The sequence below is a fragment of the Polypterus senegalus genome, chromosome 3 (genome assembly GCF_016835505.1).
Source record: "Polypterus senegalus isolate Bchr_013 chromosome 3, ASM1683550v1, whole genome shotgun sequence".
Lineage (NCBI taxonomy): Eukaryota > Metazoa > Chordata > Cladistia > Polypteriformes > Polypteridae > Polypterus > Polypterus senegalus.
Window position 1 is genome coordinate 304,463,304 of NC_053156.1, and position 17,108 is coordinate 304,480,411.

A 17,108-nucleotide genomic window follows, 5' to 3' on the forward strand; every position below is an offset into this window, starting at 1 on the left:
ACTATAGTAAGTCAGTGTTGGTTCAAGCAGATAACAGTAAGTTCGGTTGGTTTTTGGAACGTTGGTTTGGTGGGGCGTACTTTCCAGGACTAACATCATCGACTGACTTAAACCCTTCGACAGCTCCGGAACCTTAAGTAATTTAGAAAGTATCGCCATTTGCTTGGTACATCGAAATCTATCTTTGGGCAGATCAAGTTTGGCATCCGTCCTTCTGACATCTACTGGCAAACGGTAACAACGGTCATTGTTTAAATTTTAGCCGATCTCAGATCTAAAATGACCACGCCAACATAATTATTACTCCGACTCTGATTAGAGTCATAAAATACGGTTTGTTTTGAAAATTTGTTTGCCGGAAAAAATCAAATGAGGTGCGCCGAAGAGCTGAGTTCACGTCTCGCAGCCCCGTTTAAACAGGAAGCTCTTCATTACATCGGCCGAAAAGGTCTATTTTAAGCACAAATCAATGCCATGATAACAAAATCATTTCAAGGACTTAAAAAAACAAATAACTCTTTGCAGAGAAAGTATGGATTTCACAAACGTAGAATTTGTAGCCTGATTCAATTGGGCTCCCAGTCGCTAGTTTTAATAAACAAACATGTGATGAATTGTCATTGATAATAGTTTCGAAAGACAGAGATATCAAAGAGTTGATATTCGTGTTTATTCGTCACAAGCGGCAGACCCGGAAAATGACGAGCACGTAGGGCCCACACGGGAGTTGGCAAGCGAAGCGAGCAGGGGGCAGAGCCCCCTAGTGTTACTTCTATAAAAGCCACATCGAATGTTATCTACCTTGATTTATTTACATATCTCCCTACTGCATAAAGTCACTTCCTGCGTTTGATCGACACGGGCACGCTGACAAACTAAATGTGTACTGAAGTGCCGTTAGCTGCAGGTGGAAGCTCCTGTCGCACTTTACCCAACTGTTGTTACGGTTCTGCCTTTGTCCAGAAACGGCTTCATAAGCTTTATGACCGCAGTCTCAGAAAGTCTTTCTCTCGTGGGACGACTGGAATCTTTTCCTGAATAATGAGTGGCATTGCACAAGTTACAAGTTATTTCAGGCAGATTAAAAACAGTGAATGCCAATTTTGATTCTGAAAAGATTGCTAGAAAAAAAAAAAAAATCTACCCAACTCCGTTACTAGCAGCCAAACTATTTTGCTGGTGATGAATGGTTTTGATTTTGCTCAAATGGCCAAGTCCAACTACAACCTGCTTCTCAACAGAATTTTTTAATGGCTTTCAAGTTGAGACCTTATAAAGTTGTATTGACAGTAATATGCATGTAGTACTAAGGTGATGTACCGTGTTAGCCATTATGGATGTAGTGAGAAGTCAAGCAAAATGAGCCCTTTTATTGGCTAACTAGAAAGATTACAATATGCAGGCTTTCGAGGCAACTCAGGCCCCTTCTTCAGGCGAGGTGCATCTCAACTCAACACACCTGCATGCAAAATTTAAAGAACTTCAACTCAGCCATTTTAGAGTGATGAATTTCTAACCAAAATGATGAACTTTTTGAAATACCATACAGCCCGTATTTTAAGTTGGACCAACAACAAAGTAGATGTAAAATAAGTTGAAGATCAGTTCAGTCATTGTCACTTGATTGGTGAACAAACAGAAAAACAAACAGACAAAGTGAAATCAGTGAGCAAAATGGATAAGCAACATCAAACAAAGTCAAAAACCTCAAAAGACAGACAGAGGGTACAATGATTTTACTTATATACAGTAGATTGTAATCTGGGCACCACTTACTTGTAGAAGTCACTTTCCGGATCACTGTGCCGCAGCTGGAATGGCTGATAAGGAGCCTTACTGTCAAGAGGGAGTAAATCATCAGGCAGAGCAGGAGTTACAGGCCGAGGAGGCAGACCTTCACTTTCGTCCAGCCGATTAGCCCCGCTCGCTGCCCCCTCACCCTGAGACTGACCCTGTGTGGCTGCCAGGAGGGCACGAAGACGGCGGGCATGCTGGCCGAGTTGAATAGTGTGGATTGTTAGGCTGCAGGGCTCTGAGGGAATGTCCAGCATGGTCGTTGGCCGAGGGCGCTGGGCGGAGGGCTGGTGCATTGGGGGGTCTTGTACCTCTACTGAGCGGAACTCCCGCTGTAGGAGATCGAAGGAGCTCCGGCTGGGCGGTGCTGCAGGGGCAGGAATCTCCCCCCAGTAGCGCATCATTATGGTCAGTTACCTGTAGACAGAAGATAAAATAAATAAGTAACTAAAGACCAGGGAGGACAATCAAAGTTTGGGGGGTGGAGTGTCTGAAATGGACACCTGGAATACAAATTGTGTGTCCTGGGAGAAGAAACAGATGAGCGGTGGCATCAAAAAGCTGGCCAAATGTCCAAGCGCCATGCTTCACAAAATACCATCCACCATCTATAAGGTCTCCATAAAGCCTTCTGCTATTGTGTTACAGAAGGACTGCACGTAAAGTGACGACTAAGTGACGAGTGCAACAGGGCGTAAGACTGGTGGTCCAAGACGAGACTTCCTCTTGACAGTATTAGTATTCTGAAGGCCTACTGACAATTTTGTTTGTAACAACACTCCATGAGGGTTCTGTGAAAATATCCACACTAATGTCAGTAAAGGCCCTTCATGGAATTCTCCTCGGAACAGAAGGACAGTGGAAATACAGCAGCATGTTGCAACATTTGAAACCAGGAGACACAAGGACTCCAACATACCTTAGTGCAGTGCTACCCAACCACTGGATCACAATGGCAATTGTTTATAAAGGTGATGGGTCTGAAGTGGGTCACCGCGCTGACAGGTGCGCTCGACACCCCCTCGCTCTGATGATCGGGCTCGATTCACCTATGGAAGGCCACTTGGTGCGTCACAAAGACAATTACACTATCCATCAAAACTTTTACAACACCTCAGTTTTTCTTCAAATGTAATCAGTTGAAATGCAATGAATGACCTAAAATGGTGAAACGATAAGCGGTAAACTGTCAGAGGTTCAAATTTAAAGTTCAGGTAAGCGAAAACCTGAAAGAACAAGGAATTGTCAGAATAACAAGCGAGTCTTAATCAAGGAACTAATAGGTTACAACCTACAGATGTTCTGCAGCGATTAAAGTAAATGAAGCCTTAAACGTTGAAGCAAACTATTTGCACAGGTGTCCTAACTTCTGTTGATTACTTAAAAACCCTCTGTTTGGAACAGACTGTGTTACTACATCCTAGGAAGTGCTACGTGGACAATATTCTAGTGATAACGGCAAGAAAACTGCAGTTACAAAATTAAATGAGGCCGAGCATTACTACCCTGAGAAGTGAAGGCCTTTCATTTAGAGAAACTGCAAACAAAATCAAAGTGTCAGCGAGTCCAGTGGCGTCCTACGCAATCCAAAGGCAACTGGAAACGGAAAGAAACTCTGATAGGAAAGTCACAAGCCAATCAGAAGACCAATTTCTGAGGGTCACCAGCCTGCGTGATGACGGGTGTCTCACAGCTTTAATCACAGCTTAAGAGTGCGGGTCGACAAAATTAAGTGCCAGTTTGTACTGTGAAGAGGAGGCTTTGTGCTGCAGGTTTGGCAGAAAGAAAGACATTCATTAAAGGATAGACAGATGAAAGGCACTATATGATAGATAGAGATAGGCGGTATATGATAGATAGATACTATATGATAGATAGATAGATAGATAGATAGATGGTATAAGATAGATAGATAGATAGATAAACAAAATTTAAAAAGAAAACAATAAGACGTCTGACTTGGCAGTTTCAGTCCCAGTGTGGCACTACACAGGCGCATTGCTGTTGGTATAAAGGACCCCCAGTCGCTTTTCTTGACCCACTTTTGCTAAACAATTCATTCACTGAAAGTCCTCAGTGTTGGTGTGTGTCACAGAGAGGATGTGCTGCATTGTTCATAATGGCACTCAGTGTTCTCTGCTCAACCACTACCTCCAGGGGGTCCTGACTACATCCCATAACTAAGCCTGCCCTTTTAATTAGCCTGTTAATTCGGTGGGCACCTCCTGAAGTCATGTTACCAGCTCAGCACACCACAGTGGTCACCACCGAGTTTCTGAAGATATGAAGGATGTCACTATCAACATTAAAATAACATTATAGCATTTTATTTAAATAAAGAAGTAAGAAGAACAAGAAATAACTGAACTTATCCTTTAACAGGGATGGCTGGGTGGCATTGAGGGCACTGGAGAAATTAAAAAACAGAAATCGCACAGCAGCTGCCAGCTTTGTCCAGCCTTGTGGATCAGACAGATCATAGAAATGTCCACTTCATTCTTTGTCCGACAGGCAAACTGCAGTGTGTTCGGGTGGTCTATAACAACAGGACTCGCCTCTCTGAATGAAGCAGCTAATTCAAAGTGCAGGCTCAGTTATGACACACACTCTGGACCCCCTGGTAGTCACAGAGGAGTGAATGAAGAAAGCGCTCCGTGTCATTCTGACCAGTGCTGCACATCGTCTCTCTGACTCACTCATACTGAGAAATTAGCCAGCAGAAGTGGGTCAAGAAACGCGACAGGGGCTCCTTTATATCAAAAGCAATACGCCTGTGTCGCGCCTCACTAGGACTGCCAAGGCAGACGTTTTCCTTTTTTTTTTTTTAGTCATTCTTATGTGTAAATAGACGGGTTTTTTTGTTTATCATAATATATTTCTTTACTTATTTATTTTTGAAACTTCTGTAAAAAGTCAAATTTCCCCCCGGGAACAAACTAACTTCTATCTATCAGAAACCTTCAGTTGGGGGGAAAAAGTGCACCTTTCGTGTGTTTCCCGTGCCGTTGCTCAGAGGGGCAACTAAAATTGATCGACAGAACAGAATCTGTTTTCTCGTCTCACACAAAGGCACTTGTCTCTTTTTCTTTTACTCCTTCAGTCTATTTGGTCTCCATTACTTTAACCGGCCGTGTGTCACTTTGGCTCCTCGGCCCGTCCAGAGCTTGTTCCTCGCTTTGCATTACTCACGGGATGGGCGCAGACTCGCCACGACGCGACACGACACGACACGGGATAATCGGACTGCTAAACCGAAGGGTGGCCATAAAGGGCTGTGTGTTAATGGGGTGCATGTCAAATGGAGCCCTCAGAGTTCGCGAGTTCAGTTTTCCCTTTGAATGAAAACCGTCGAGTAAAATAAATCTACGGAACAGCAGACGGCATACTCGTCCCGTACATATCACTCTCACACGGTGTGCTATTCTAAACTCCGAAAAAACTTGTACGTGTTTAAAAATGGGCACTAAATCGGCAGATTCACTTACGTACCTGTCAGACGGGCCCGGCGCGCGCTTCTCTGTACGGTGCTAATTCGCGTCCGACTGGAAACGCGAGCTCGTAAAGAACGTTCCTATGGTAGAGTATTTCGGCCAAAAGTTGATAGAGAAAAGCCAAGCAAAATGACACCTTTTATTGGCTAACTAAAAAGATTACAATATGCAAGCTTTCGAGGCATCATGCCTGAAGAAGGGACCTGAAGAGATCTTGCCAGGGAAATACAATTATGTAATGACCCGGCAGTCAGCGCTGGCGGCATGGTGCATTGTGGGTATTTCTGTAACGTTACTGTTTGTACTGGGCAAGCAAGGCAATTGATTTCCTGTTGTACTATAAATGTTATATGTGTTTGTGTTGCAGTTGCTTGGGTGGGCTTGGGTCATTTGCAGCCCAGGAGTGGTAAGTGTAACAGTTACCATCATGGAGAAGGATGTCTTTCTGAATGACCTTGGCAATGGCCTTGCAATAAGCTGGAGCTTTGTTACTGACTATCTGCTCTAATAAAGAGATACAAAAGGACAGAGCTGTGTGTTGCTAGATTGCATCTATGCAATTATGTATGTAGACACTCGGGGTCGTGCGGTGTATGGGACACGAGTGTTCGCTTGCTTAATGAGCTAGGCACAGCTGTGTGCATGGCGCTGGCATTCTGCTGGCCGACCAGCTTGGGGGAAGTGCGCAGTAGAGTTCGGCTCCGAGAACTTCAATACTCAACCACCGGTTGTTACAATATATAATAGATAGATAGATGGAAAGGAATTATATAATAGATAGATAGATAGATATAACGTGTTCTTCTTCTTTTCCTTTCAGCTGCTCCCATTAGGGGTAGCTACAGCGGATCATCTTGTTCCATATCTTCCAGTCCTCGTCATCCCACCACCTGCATGTCCTCTCTCACCACATCCATAAACCTTCTCTTAGGCCTTCATCTTCCTCTTCTAACGTCCCTCTCCCATTATAGCCAGCATCTCTCCTCTGCACATGTCCAAACCAACGCAATCTCGCTTCTCTGACTTTGTCTCCCAACCGTCCAACCTGAGCTGACCCTCTAATGTCCTCATATCTAATCCTGTACATCCTCGTCACTCCCAATGCAAATCTTAGCATCTTTAACTCTGCCACCTCCAGCTCTGTCTCCTGTGCCACCGTTTCCAGCCCATATAACAGAGCTGCTCTCACTACCGTCCTGTAGACCTTCACTCTCACTCCTGCTGATACCCGTCTGTCACAAATCACTCCTGACACTTTCTCCACCCACTCCTCTCTGCCTGCACTCTCTTCTTCACTTCTCTTCCACAATCCCCGTTACTCTGTACTGTTGATCTCAAGTATTTAAACTCCTCCACCTTCACCAACTCTACTCCCCTCATCCTCACCATTCCACTGACCTCCCTCTCATTCAGACACATGTATTCTGTCACGGTGGCCCTACTGACCTTCATTCCTCTCCTCTCTAGAGCAGATCTCCACTTCTCCAGGGTCTCTTCAACCTCCTCCCTACTCTCTTTATATAGAGCGTGGTACTAAATCAAATATATTTAAATCAACGTCCTGGGAAAAGGACAAGCGATGTATGAAAACGTTTATGATACGTAATTTAAGAAGCAGAAAAATGCGGATCAACACCCATTAAACTGTTAGGCTTCGGTAAAAGAACGCAGAGTCGGCGCCTCTAATGAAGAAATCGCTCCGCGGCGGGTTGGGAGAGTGCACTTTCGTTGCGGTATCTGCAGATCTTATACGACATCTCTGACAGTCTTCAGCAGCGCCTGTGCTCTTCTGTGAAGTTGCGGCTTCGATGAGGCGTTCTTTATGATTTTTGTCCTTTCTCTGACTAGATATTTTATACATTTTACCAACTTTTGGAATAATTCGATTATTAGGAAAAGCCCCTCGCATAATGAATGGCGAGTAATAATTCTTCTGCAAGATCTCGCAGGCAATCCCACGCATATGTTTGCATTCTATGAACATCATATATAACAATACAACGAACTTTGGTAAAATCAGAAAGAAAAATTCCGACATTGCGTTTTGTGTTACATAAGCCGATGCCCAAGGGTAACGGTAGGGGCGATTTACAGAGAGACAGTTGTGCTTCCGATATGATTTTACTAATGTTTATACCTTTCATCATTACTTTCAGTATAGGAATTTCAGGGCCATCTCATATCCTTGAAGTGAATAATCTGCCATAATAAAAGGATACGTGTCTGTGCTTTGGCCTATCTGTGAGTCCATCCAGTTGCCATATCCCAGTCATTCCAACAGGTGGCACATGGCAAACATTAGCACTGCTTTTACGAGTCCCATACCAAATGGCATATGACAGAAACATATGCATTCCATTTGCCATTCCATTAAATTATATTGATAATCTATATAGATAATATTGCTACAAATATTTGTGATGCCTCAATGATTGAGAGAGGACAAAATGTGAATTGCTGACAGCTGCTGCTATTTGCTGCTAGCTGAGCAAACCAAGGAGGAACACAAAAGAAGACAAGCTGCAGATTGGTTAAACTTGGTGCTGATCGTGTTCCGTTTTTCACCACAAGAACACTTAGTCTTGAGGATCGTCTCCTCTTTGTACCAGACTATGTAGCCTGGTCTGGTCTTGAACCACAGAGAATACGAGACTATCTCAGGTACACTGACACTGACCCCAGGAGTCTGCATCTGAAGTATCTGCTGTAAATGTGGCAGTTGATGGGCAGCAGTTTACGTCTAAGCGACCGACCACACGCCAGCCACAAAATAGGGCTCACTAGAACCCGCCCTCTTAACTTTGGATGCATGAAAGTGACAGTTTTCATAACAGGCTCGTTTCATGTTGAGTGTGCGTCACTGAAATAAATAAATGAAGAAATCCACCTTAATAAAAGGATAAGCGTCTGAGTGTCTCTCTGTGTGTCCGGCTGATTGCTATGTCTCTATCATTCCAACAGACAGTGCATCACAAACATCAACACAACTTTTAAGAATTCCATACCAAATAGCATTTGACAGAGACACATACATTGCATTTGTCATTCTAATAGATGGTATATCACAATCATTAATACTGCTTTTACCAATCCCATACCAAATAGCATTAACAGAGATATATGCATTGCAATTGTCATTCCAACAGATGGTGCATCACAAGCACTAACACTGCTTTTATGAATCCCACACCAAATGGCATATAACAGAGACATATGCATTGCAATTGTCATTCTAACAGATGGTGCATTACAAACATTTATAATAATAATAGTAATAAGTTTTATTTATGTGGCGTCTTTCATACACTCAAGGACACTTTACAATTCAATAAACACATTAACAAAACAATAGAAATAACATACAAGAAAATGAATAATACGTATTGAAGAGATGTGTTTTTAACAGGAGTTTGAAATTTTTCCTCACGAAGGCTGAGAGGAAGAGCATTCCACATTTTATGGGCTATCACACTGAAGGCTCTGCCACCCATAGTTGCTGACCTGTATTTAGGAACAGTGAGTAAGTTAGCGTCTGATGATCTTAATGCATGAGCAGGAGTGTAAGGAAGCAGCAGTTCTGACAGATAATGAGGGGCTTTAAAGGTGAGAAGAATAATTGTATATTTGATTCTTGAAGAAACTGGTAACCAATGCAAGTCATGAAGAACAGGAGTGATGTGAGCAGATTTTTTAGTGTGTGTAAGTAAATGAGCAGCAGAATTCTGAACATATTGTAATCTATTGATATATTTAGTCAGGAGGCCATGAAACAAAGCATTGTGATAGTCCAGACGGGTTGTGATGAAAGCATGAATGAATGTTTCAGTATCCTTCACACTGAGGAAAGAATGCAGATGAGCAATGTTACGGAGATGAAAAAAGCTGTCTGTCTGTACTATTTAGCTAATGTGTGGTTGAAAAGTAAGAAGCTGATTAAAGATGACACCCAAATTATGGACTGATGCTGAGGGTTCAGCCAGGATCCCATTTAGCCCATTAACATTAGCACTGCTTTTATGAATCCCATACCAAGTGGCATATAACATAGACACGTCACAAACATCAATCCCATATCCAACCCACTATATCCTAACTACAGGGTCACGGGGGTCAATCCCAGGCAACGCAGGGCACAAGGCAGGAAACAAACACCTGGCAGGGTGCCAGCTCACCGCAGGGCACACACCCCCACAACACACTAGGGACAATTTAGAACCTAACCTGCATGTCTTTGGACTGTGGGAGGTAACCAACGCAGACACGGGGAGAGCATGTAAACTCCACGCAGGGAGGACCCGGGAAGTGAACCCGGGTCTCCTTACTGTGAGGTGGCAGCACTGCCCACTGTGTCGCCCTCAAATAACATGTAACAGAGATACAGTATATGCATTAGGATTGTCATTCTAACAGATAACACATCACAAACATTAACACGACTTTTATGAATTCCCTACCAAATGGCATATTAGAGAGGGGCAAGCATTGCATGGTGCACTGCAGACATTAACGTTGATAACTGGATCTTCCAAACCGAATTAGATGGGTCACACAGATAGCAATAAAATAAATACATAAAGAAATGTAACATTTTAACAAATATTTCGTGACATATCTCCTTATTTATTGTTACATTTCACACTAGTATTTATTTATTGAATTTTGTCCGTCCTCCTCCATAGGGACTGGTGCATGTAGCCACAGACCGCTTAGGATCCTGAGAGTGTCCGGACTTTCTGGGTGTTTTCCCCCCAATAGGAACTGAAGTTTCCCTTTCCAGTTCCGTAATGTCGCACGGGACTTTTTAAGCGCCGAACCAGAGTGGAGGCAGCCTTAGCACATCCTGCGAGTAACCTGTCGTAGTAAACAGTCGCTGGTGGTCTGCTGTAAGAGTTTCTAGGAATGACTGAAGAACTGGACAGTGGCCAGACGGTCCCGACGGGCCGGGAGGAAGAAGACGATGCAACAGAAGAGACTGCGTTCCAGTTTAAAAAGCCCGCCGTGCTCGGGGCTGCAGTCAGGCCAGAGTCGGAGCTCGAGGAGAACTCGCCTTCAAAAAATGGGACCTGTGAGACTCGGCAGCACAAGCAACCGAAAAGACTCCCAGCGGTGGCAAAGCCGCCCCGCCCCTGCCATACAGCGAACCTTCCTGGGGCGGAATCCCTGACAGCTCGTACTCCATCGAGGTGCTGAAGAACGGCGCTATCGTGCACACCGTGCCGCTCGGGGAGCGCAACTACACGGTGATCGGCCGGCTGCCCTCCTGCGATGTCGCCCTGGAGCACCCGTCGGTGTCCCGCTATCACGCCGTGCTGCAGGGTCGCCGGGCTGCGGACGAAGGCGGACTTTTCATTTATGACTTGGGCAGCACCCACGGCACCTTCGTGAACAAGAAGCAGGTGCCACCTAAAACCTACGTGCGTCTGAAGGTGGGCCATGTGCTGAAGTTCGGGGGCAGCACCAGGCTGTTTATACTGCAGGTAGGTGCAGGGAGCTCAACCGTGGTGGTGGGGGGTCGCGTTCACGCTCTGGTTTCCTAAATGGCTCTTTACTGGGTTGTGTGGTGCCTCGCTGGACCGTTTCATTCTGTGGTGGGATCTATGAGTAAGAAGTTGGGTCTTTGGGCTTTGAAAAGCAGGCAAAACAGAAATCTTTAAAGAATAGTGTAAAAACCTCTAGTGGACAAGGCTAGGTGAAAAAATAAAATAGTGAGCCCCATATAAAAAAGTGGGACTAGCTAGGAAAGAAAAAGAAGAAGGCGGCAGGATACACTGAAGAGAAACAGATCAGAACCGTGTAACTGAAGGCAGACAGGGACCTTTCCAAATCGGGATGTCATCTGAGATATAAAGAAATAAAGGTTCTTTCTGGAACTGTCGTATGGAAGAACCAGGGGTTCTCGAGCTGTTTCAGACCAGGGACCCCTTAGAAGAGAGAGAAAAAAAAATTGGACCCCCTCTATTAGGAAACCCCAAAACAAACATTTATCAGCGCACAATAAGTAGAACACTTGAAAATAGCTGCACCACTCCACAGTTTTGTGTATACTTTGAACGATGGCGTACTTTGCAAATTGATGAGACTGGGGTGCTCATCTCTGACTGCTGCGGAGTTTCTCAGGTCTGGGAATGATGGAGGATCAGCAGCCTCCGTATGGAAACACGTCGCCCGGCACTTTGTCTTGATAGCAGTCAGGGCTGAGGAGGAGGACACACAAAGCCAGACTTCTTCAAATTGTCATCGTAGTAGCAGACTTCGGCTTATTTGCACTTGATAATGTAGAAGATTCACCCGAGAATCCTTCCGTTACTTAAATGTTGTTGTTTTTTTTTGGGTTCCTTTTCTCCAAATTAGCTAACAAGCTTCAGGGCGACTGAGCAAAGCAGCAGTCATGTCAGTCGCTCGTATTCAGTCCTCAGGAGGTTAGCGAGTGCAGATAGAAACCCCAGACGCGTATTTTTAGGAAGTCGCTGTGCACTGGGGACATTTCAAAGGGCTGGGAAAGGGCACATAGTAGTATCCCTTTATATTGGAAAGGGTGACCAGGCATATCCAAGCAACTACAGTATAGGCCAGTAAGGTTAACGTGCATCACAGGAAAAATAATGGAAGGAAATACGAGGGACGTTCAGAAAGTTTCTGCACTTTTTTTTAACTGTATTAGGAATCTCAAAAGCAAATGACATCACTTTTCTGTATAGTCACCGTCCTTTGTGATGCAATTTCACTGGTCACATGACACTCTCAGACACGACCAATTACTACTCCTCCCTCCCGCCTTCTCCATTTCCAACAAAAATATAAAAGTGCGGAAACTTCTTGAAAGTCCCTCGTATTAAGGATAAGATTGAGCAGCACATGGCGAGGACAGGAGTTTTACTGAACAACAACAACATTTATTTCTATAGCACATTTTCATACAAACAGTAGCTCAAAGTGCTTTACATATTAAAGAATAGAAAAATGAAAGACACAATTATAAAACAAAATAAATCAACATTAATTAACATCGAATAAGAGTAAGGTTCAATGGCCAGGGGGGACAGAAAAAACAAAAAAACTCCAGACGGCTGGAGAAAAAATAAAATCTTTAGGGATTCCAGACCACGAGACCACCTGGCCAGTCCCCTCTTGGCATTCTACCTAACATAATGAAACAGTCCTCTTTGGATTTAGGGTTCTCACGGAAGGGCTTGATGATGATGATGGTCACGTAGACTTCTGCCTTTTAATCCATCCATCATTGTTGGAGCATCATGAAGCTTTGAGTAGGTGGTGGTGGCGCAGGAAAACCGGAAAAAGAAACAGAAAAGAGAGTAGGGGTCAGCGTGGGCTCAGATGAGGGAGGTCGTGTTTTACTGACAGGCTGGAATTCTATGAGGAAGAAACAAAAGGATACGATCAAAGTGGAGGAGATGACATGACTGATGTGGACTTTCAGAAAGCATTTGATAAGGTGCCACATGAGAGGGTGGGCATCAAACTAAAAGAAGTGGCAGTTCAGGGTGATGTGTGTAGATGGGTGCAGAATTGGCCCAGACACAGGAAGCAGAGGGTGATGGTGCGAGGAACCTCATCAGAACTGGCTGATGTTAAGAGTGGTGACCAGCAGGGGGCAGTGCTGGGGCTGCTGCTATTATTAATATATATATATATAAATGATGTGAATCTACTCTCTGTGTCTCTCTCTCTCTCATATATATTGTGGTCCCTGGCCGGGAGGACCGGAGGAGGGCTTGTGCCTCCTCCAGACCGCGAGGGGGCATCTGTCCTGGTTATGTAGGGGGCCTCGGGTAAAGGGCTTGGAAGCCCAGCCCTGTAGGGACCCATGGCCACTGCCAGGCGGCGAAGCAGCTGTAGCCCATCCGGGTTCCCATATAAGGGGCCGCCTCCCTCCAGTCAGCAGTGGATGTCGGGTGGAAGAGGACAGAGCTGGAGAGAGGACGGGAGGCGGCCAGGAGAGAGGCATTAGACTTGTGAGGCCTGGACATTTGGGGGAACGGTGCCAGAGGCACTGGGGGTGCACGTGAGCACTATTTGTAAATAATTTGTGCAAATAAACAGTGTGTGGTGAAACTATGTTGTCTGTCTGCCTGTGTCCGGGTCCCAGTCCACAAAATATTTATTTATTATACATATATATTTATGTACAGGTAAAATTCAGTTGCAACGAATATCTTTACAACAAAATTTTCTTTACAAAGAAGTATTTTTATGGTCCCCCACATGACACGAGTCTATAGAAATCTCGTTACTACGAAGTCCATTCAGCAGATACTTTCATTACAACAAAGTGCACAAAAGACCTTGAAATGCCTGAATGAATCTTCTGCACAGCAGTTAGTTTTGTGGTCGCCGCTCAGTTGTGCACAACGATCCCCAAACAGAAACATTGTACGTTTTTTTTTTTTCTTTCTTCGAACTTTCCTTTTACTGTTATTTTTTTGTCATTTTGCTGTGTTTGTTTTTGGTGGTTTTCAGTGATACCTTTTGCTTTTTGCTCGTCAACATTTGAAAAACATTCATTGGAATTGAACTCATCGTCACCCTCCTATAGAAACAGCAGACACGAAAAAACAATAACAGTTCATATTAGAAAAAAAAACTTTACATTTTTGCAGCTCTCGATTGCAGCAAAAAGAAAAAAGATGTTGCCAGTGAATTTGGAATTTTGCCATTGACGCTATCGACTTCCTTGAAAGACCAAGCAAAAAAAAAAAAAAAAAGAAGAAAAATCTTGGGTTGCAAATGTATGTGAACTTCTGCATTTGAAGACGTCAAAAAAGCCGCTTTTATGTGGTTCTGTGACGCTCGTTCAAGAAACATTCCTATTAATGTGGCACTCATTCAAGAAAATGTGAGGTTTGTAACTCTCTTGGGACCTCCCACAACTGGACAACACGCCGAAGAGCGTCCCGAAGTGCGATCACCGCGTCTGTGGAGGACTGTTTATCTGTTGCCGGGGCAACAGCAGGCTCACAGCTCTGCTGCGTCTCTCCGCCAAAGCAAACAGAAAAGATCTTGATGGGTGGTGCAATGAACACTGTAAATGTAGGGAACAGGATTACTTAGCCACTAACCTGGGCATGACCTGCCTGACTGCTGTGCCCGTGTATAGCAGAGTGGCAGATCCCGCTACAATAAATAGCCACGCTGTTCCTATTTCAAGCTGAATAAAGCTGGTTTTGCTAAAGTTCTGAGACTCGGCCTTGTGTTTTGGGGTGTAAGACAGGGACTTATAGCGCGCCCACAGTCTTTCAGGATTCGCCTCTGTGGCGCCTCACTGCAGAGCTTTGAGCCCGCTGCTGCCCTGCCCCGACAACGGACAAACAATCTTAAACAGACGCTGCAATCACACTTCGGGAAGCACTTTAGCGTGACATTCCTATTGGGTGGGGGGGGTGGTTCCAAAAGAATTCAGAAACTTCACAATATGAAGAAGAAGAAAAGGACGATTCGGCTCCTGACTGATAACTGTGCTGCCCACAACATGTTTCCACATTTAGATAATGTCTGCGTTGAATTCCTCCCACCCAATTGCACAGCAGTGCTTCAGCCATTGGGTTTGGGCATCACGTGCACCCTGAAAGTGTGTCATCGCAAGGAAATGCTGAGAAAAATTCTCGTCAGCATAACTTGTAGGCAGGAGGAGATTAAAATTAACACAAAAGAAGCTACTGAAATGATTGCAAACGCCTGGACGCAAATTAAAGAAAGCACTATAGTGACAAATACAGAATCTCATTACAGTGAAATATTTTTTAGGTCCCTGGAAACTTGTTGTAATGGAATTTTATTTTATATATATATATATATATATATATATATATATATATATATATATATATATATATATATATATATATATATATATATATATATATATATGTACAGTAATCCCTCCTCGATCGCAGGGGTTGCGTTCCAGACCCCCCCACGATAGATGAAAATCCGCGAAGTAGAAACCATATGTTTGTATGGTTATTTTTATATATTTTAAGCCCTAATAAACTCTCCCACACTGTTAACATTATTAGAGCCCTCTAGACATGAAATAACACCTTTTAGTCAAAAGTTTAAACTGTGCTCCATGACAAGACAGAGATGACAGTTCTTTCTCACAATTAAAAGAATGCAAACATATCTTCCTCTTCAAGGTGCGCGTCAGGAGCAGAGAATGTCAGAGAGAGAGAAACAAACAATCAAAAATCAATGCGTGCTGTTGGGCTTTTAAGTATGCGCACCGCGATAAAGCAGCCGCAAAGAAGGGATCAATGTGAAGGTAATCTTTCAGCATTTTTTAGAGTAGCGTCCGTATCTTCTAGGCAAACAGCCCCTCCGTCAGGCGCAGAGAATGTCAGAGAGAGTGAGAGAGACCGAGAAAAGCAAACAATCAAGCACCGCTCGGGAAGCACATCGTATATCATGGATGAGTTTTATTTAATATGTAATACATGCTCTGATTGGGTAGCTTCTAAGCCATCCGTCAATAGCTTCCCTTGTATGAAATCAACTGGGCAAACAAACTGAGGAAGCAAGTACCATAAATTAAAAGACCAATTGTCCACAGAGATCCACTAACCAGCGAAAAATATATCTAGATATGCTTATATTTAAAATCCGCGATAGAGTGAAGCCACGAAAGTCGAAGCGCAATATAGCAAGGGATCACTGTGTGTGTATGTATGTATATATATATATATATATATATACATACACACAGTTAGGTCCATATATATTTGGACAGAGACAACTTTTTTCCCATTTTGGTTCTGTACATCACCACAATGAATTTGAAATGAAACAACTCAGATGCAGTTGAAGTGCAGACTTTCAGCTTTACTTCAGTGGGGTGAACAAAATGATTGCATAAAAATGTGAGGCAACTAAAGTATTTTTGAACACAATCCCTTCACTTCAGGGGCTCAAAAGTAATTGGACAAATTAAATAACTGGAAATAAAATGTTCATTTTTAATACTTGGTTGAAAACCCTTTGCTGGCAATGCCTTCCTGAAGTCTTGAACTCGTGGACATCACCAGATGCTGGGTTTCCTCCTTTTTAATGCTCTGCCAGGCCTTTACTTTCAGTTGCTGTTTGTTTTGTGGGCCTTTCTGTCCGAAGTTTAGTCTTCAACAAGTGAAATGCACGCTCAATTGGGTTAAGATCAGGTGACTGACTTGGCCATTCAAGGATTTTCCACTTCTTTGCTTTAATAAACTCCTGGTTGTTTTGGCTGTATGTTTTGGGTCATTGTCCATCTGTATCATGAAACGCCCGCCGCCCAATCATTTTAACGTCATTTAGCTGGATTTGAGCAGACAGTATGTCTCAGACTTCATTCGGCTGCTTCCGTCCTGTGTCACCTCATCAATAAACTGCCTGACTCCACCGTGTTTTACAGATGATGTGCTATGCTTTGGATAATGAGCTGTTCCACGCCTTCCTTCTCCATACTTTTTTCTTGCCTTTATCATTCTGGTAGAGGTTGATCTTGGTTTCATCTGTCCACAGAATGTTTTTCCAGAACTCTGCTGGCTTTTTTAGATGTTCTTTAGCAAAGTCCAATCTAGCCTTTCTATTCTTGAAGCTTATGAGTGACTCTCACCTTGCAGGTCACCCTCTGTATTTACTTTCATGCAGTCTTCTCTTTGTGGTAGACTTGAATATCGATACGCCGACCAAGCCCTGGAGAGTGTTGTTCACTTGGTTGGCTGTTGTGAAGGGGTTTCTCTTCACCATGGAAATCCGTTCCATGCGATCATCCACCACTGTTGTCTTCTGTGGACGTCCAGGTCTTTTTGCGTTGCTGAGTTCACCAGTGCT

General features: G+C 43.8%; 1 protein-coding gene across 2 annotated transcripts in view; it reads right to left on the bottom strand.

Moving 5' to 3' along the window:
• The window catches only part of supt7l (SPT7 like, STAGA complex subunit gamma), a 34,387-nt gene extending 28,998 nt beyond the window's left edge, over positions 1-5,389 (bottom strand). The window contains exons 1-2 of one of the 2 annotated variants that reach the window (XM_039749534.1): positions 5,284-5,389; positions 1,777-2,211 (exon numbers count right to left, since the gene is read on the bottom strand). In XM_039749534.1, the coding sequence (XP_039605468.1) occupies positions 1,777-2,198 (422 nt within the window). In that variant the 5' untranslated portion in view covers positions 2,199-2,211; positions 5,284-5,389. Of the gene's footprint in view, positions 1-1,776; positions 2,212-2,713; positions 2,878-5,283 lie in introns of those variants that run through there. The other variant, XM_039749535.1, reaches the window with a different exon arrangement.
• Positions 5,390-17,108: the final 11,719 nt, after the last annotated feature.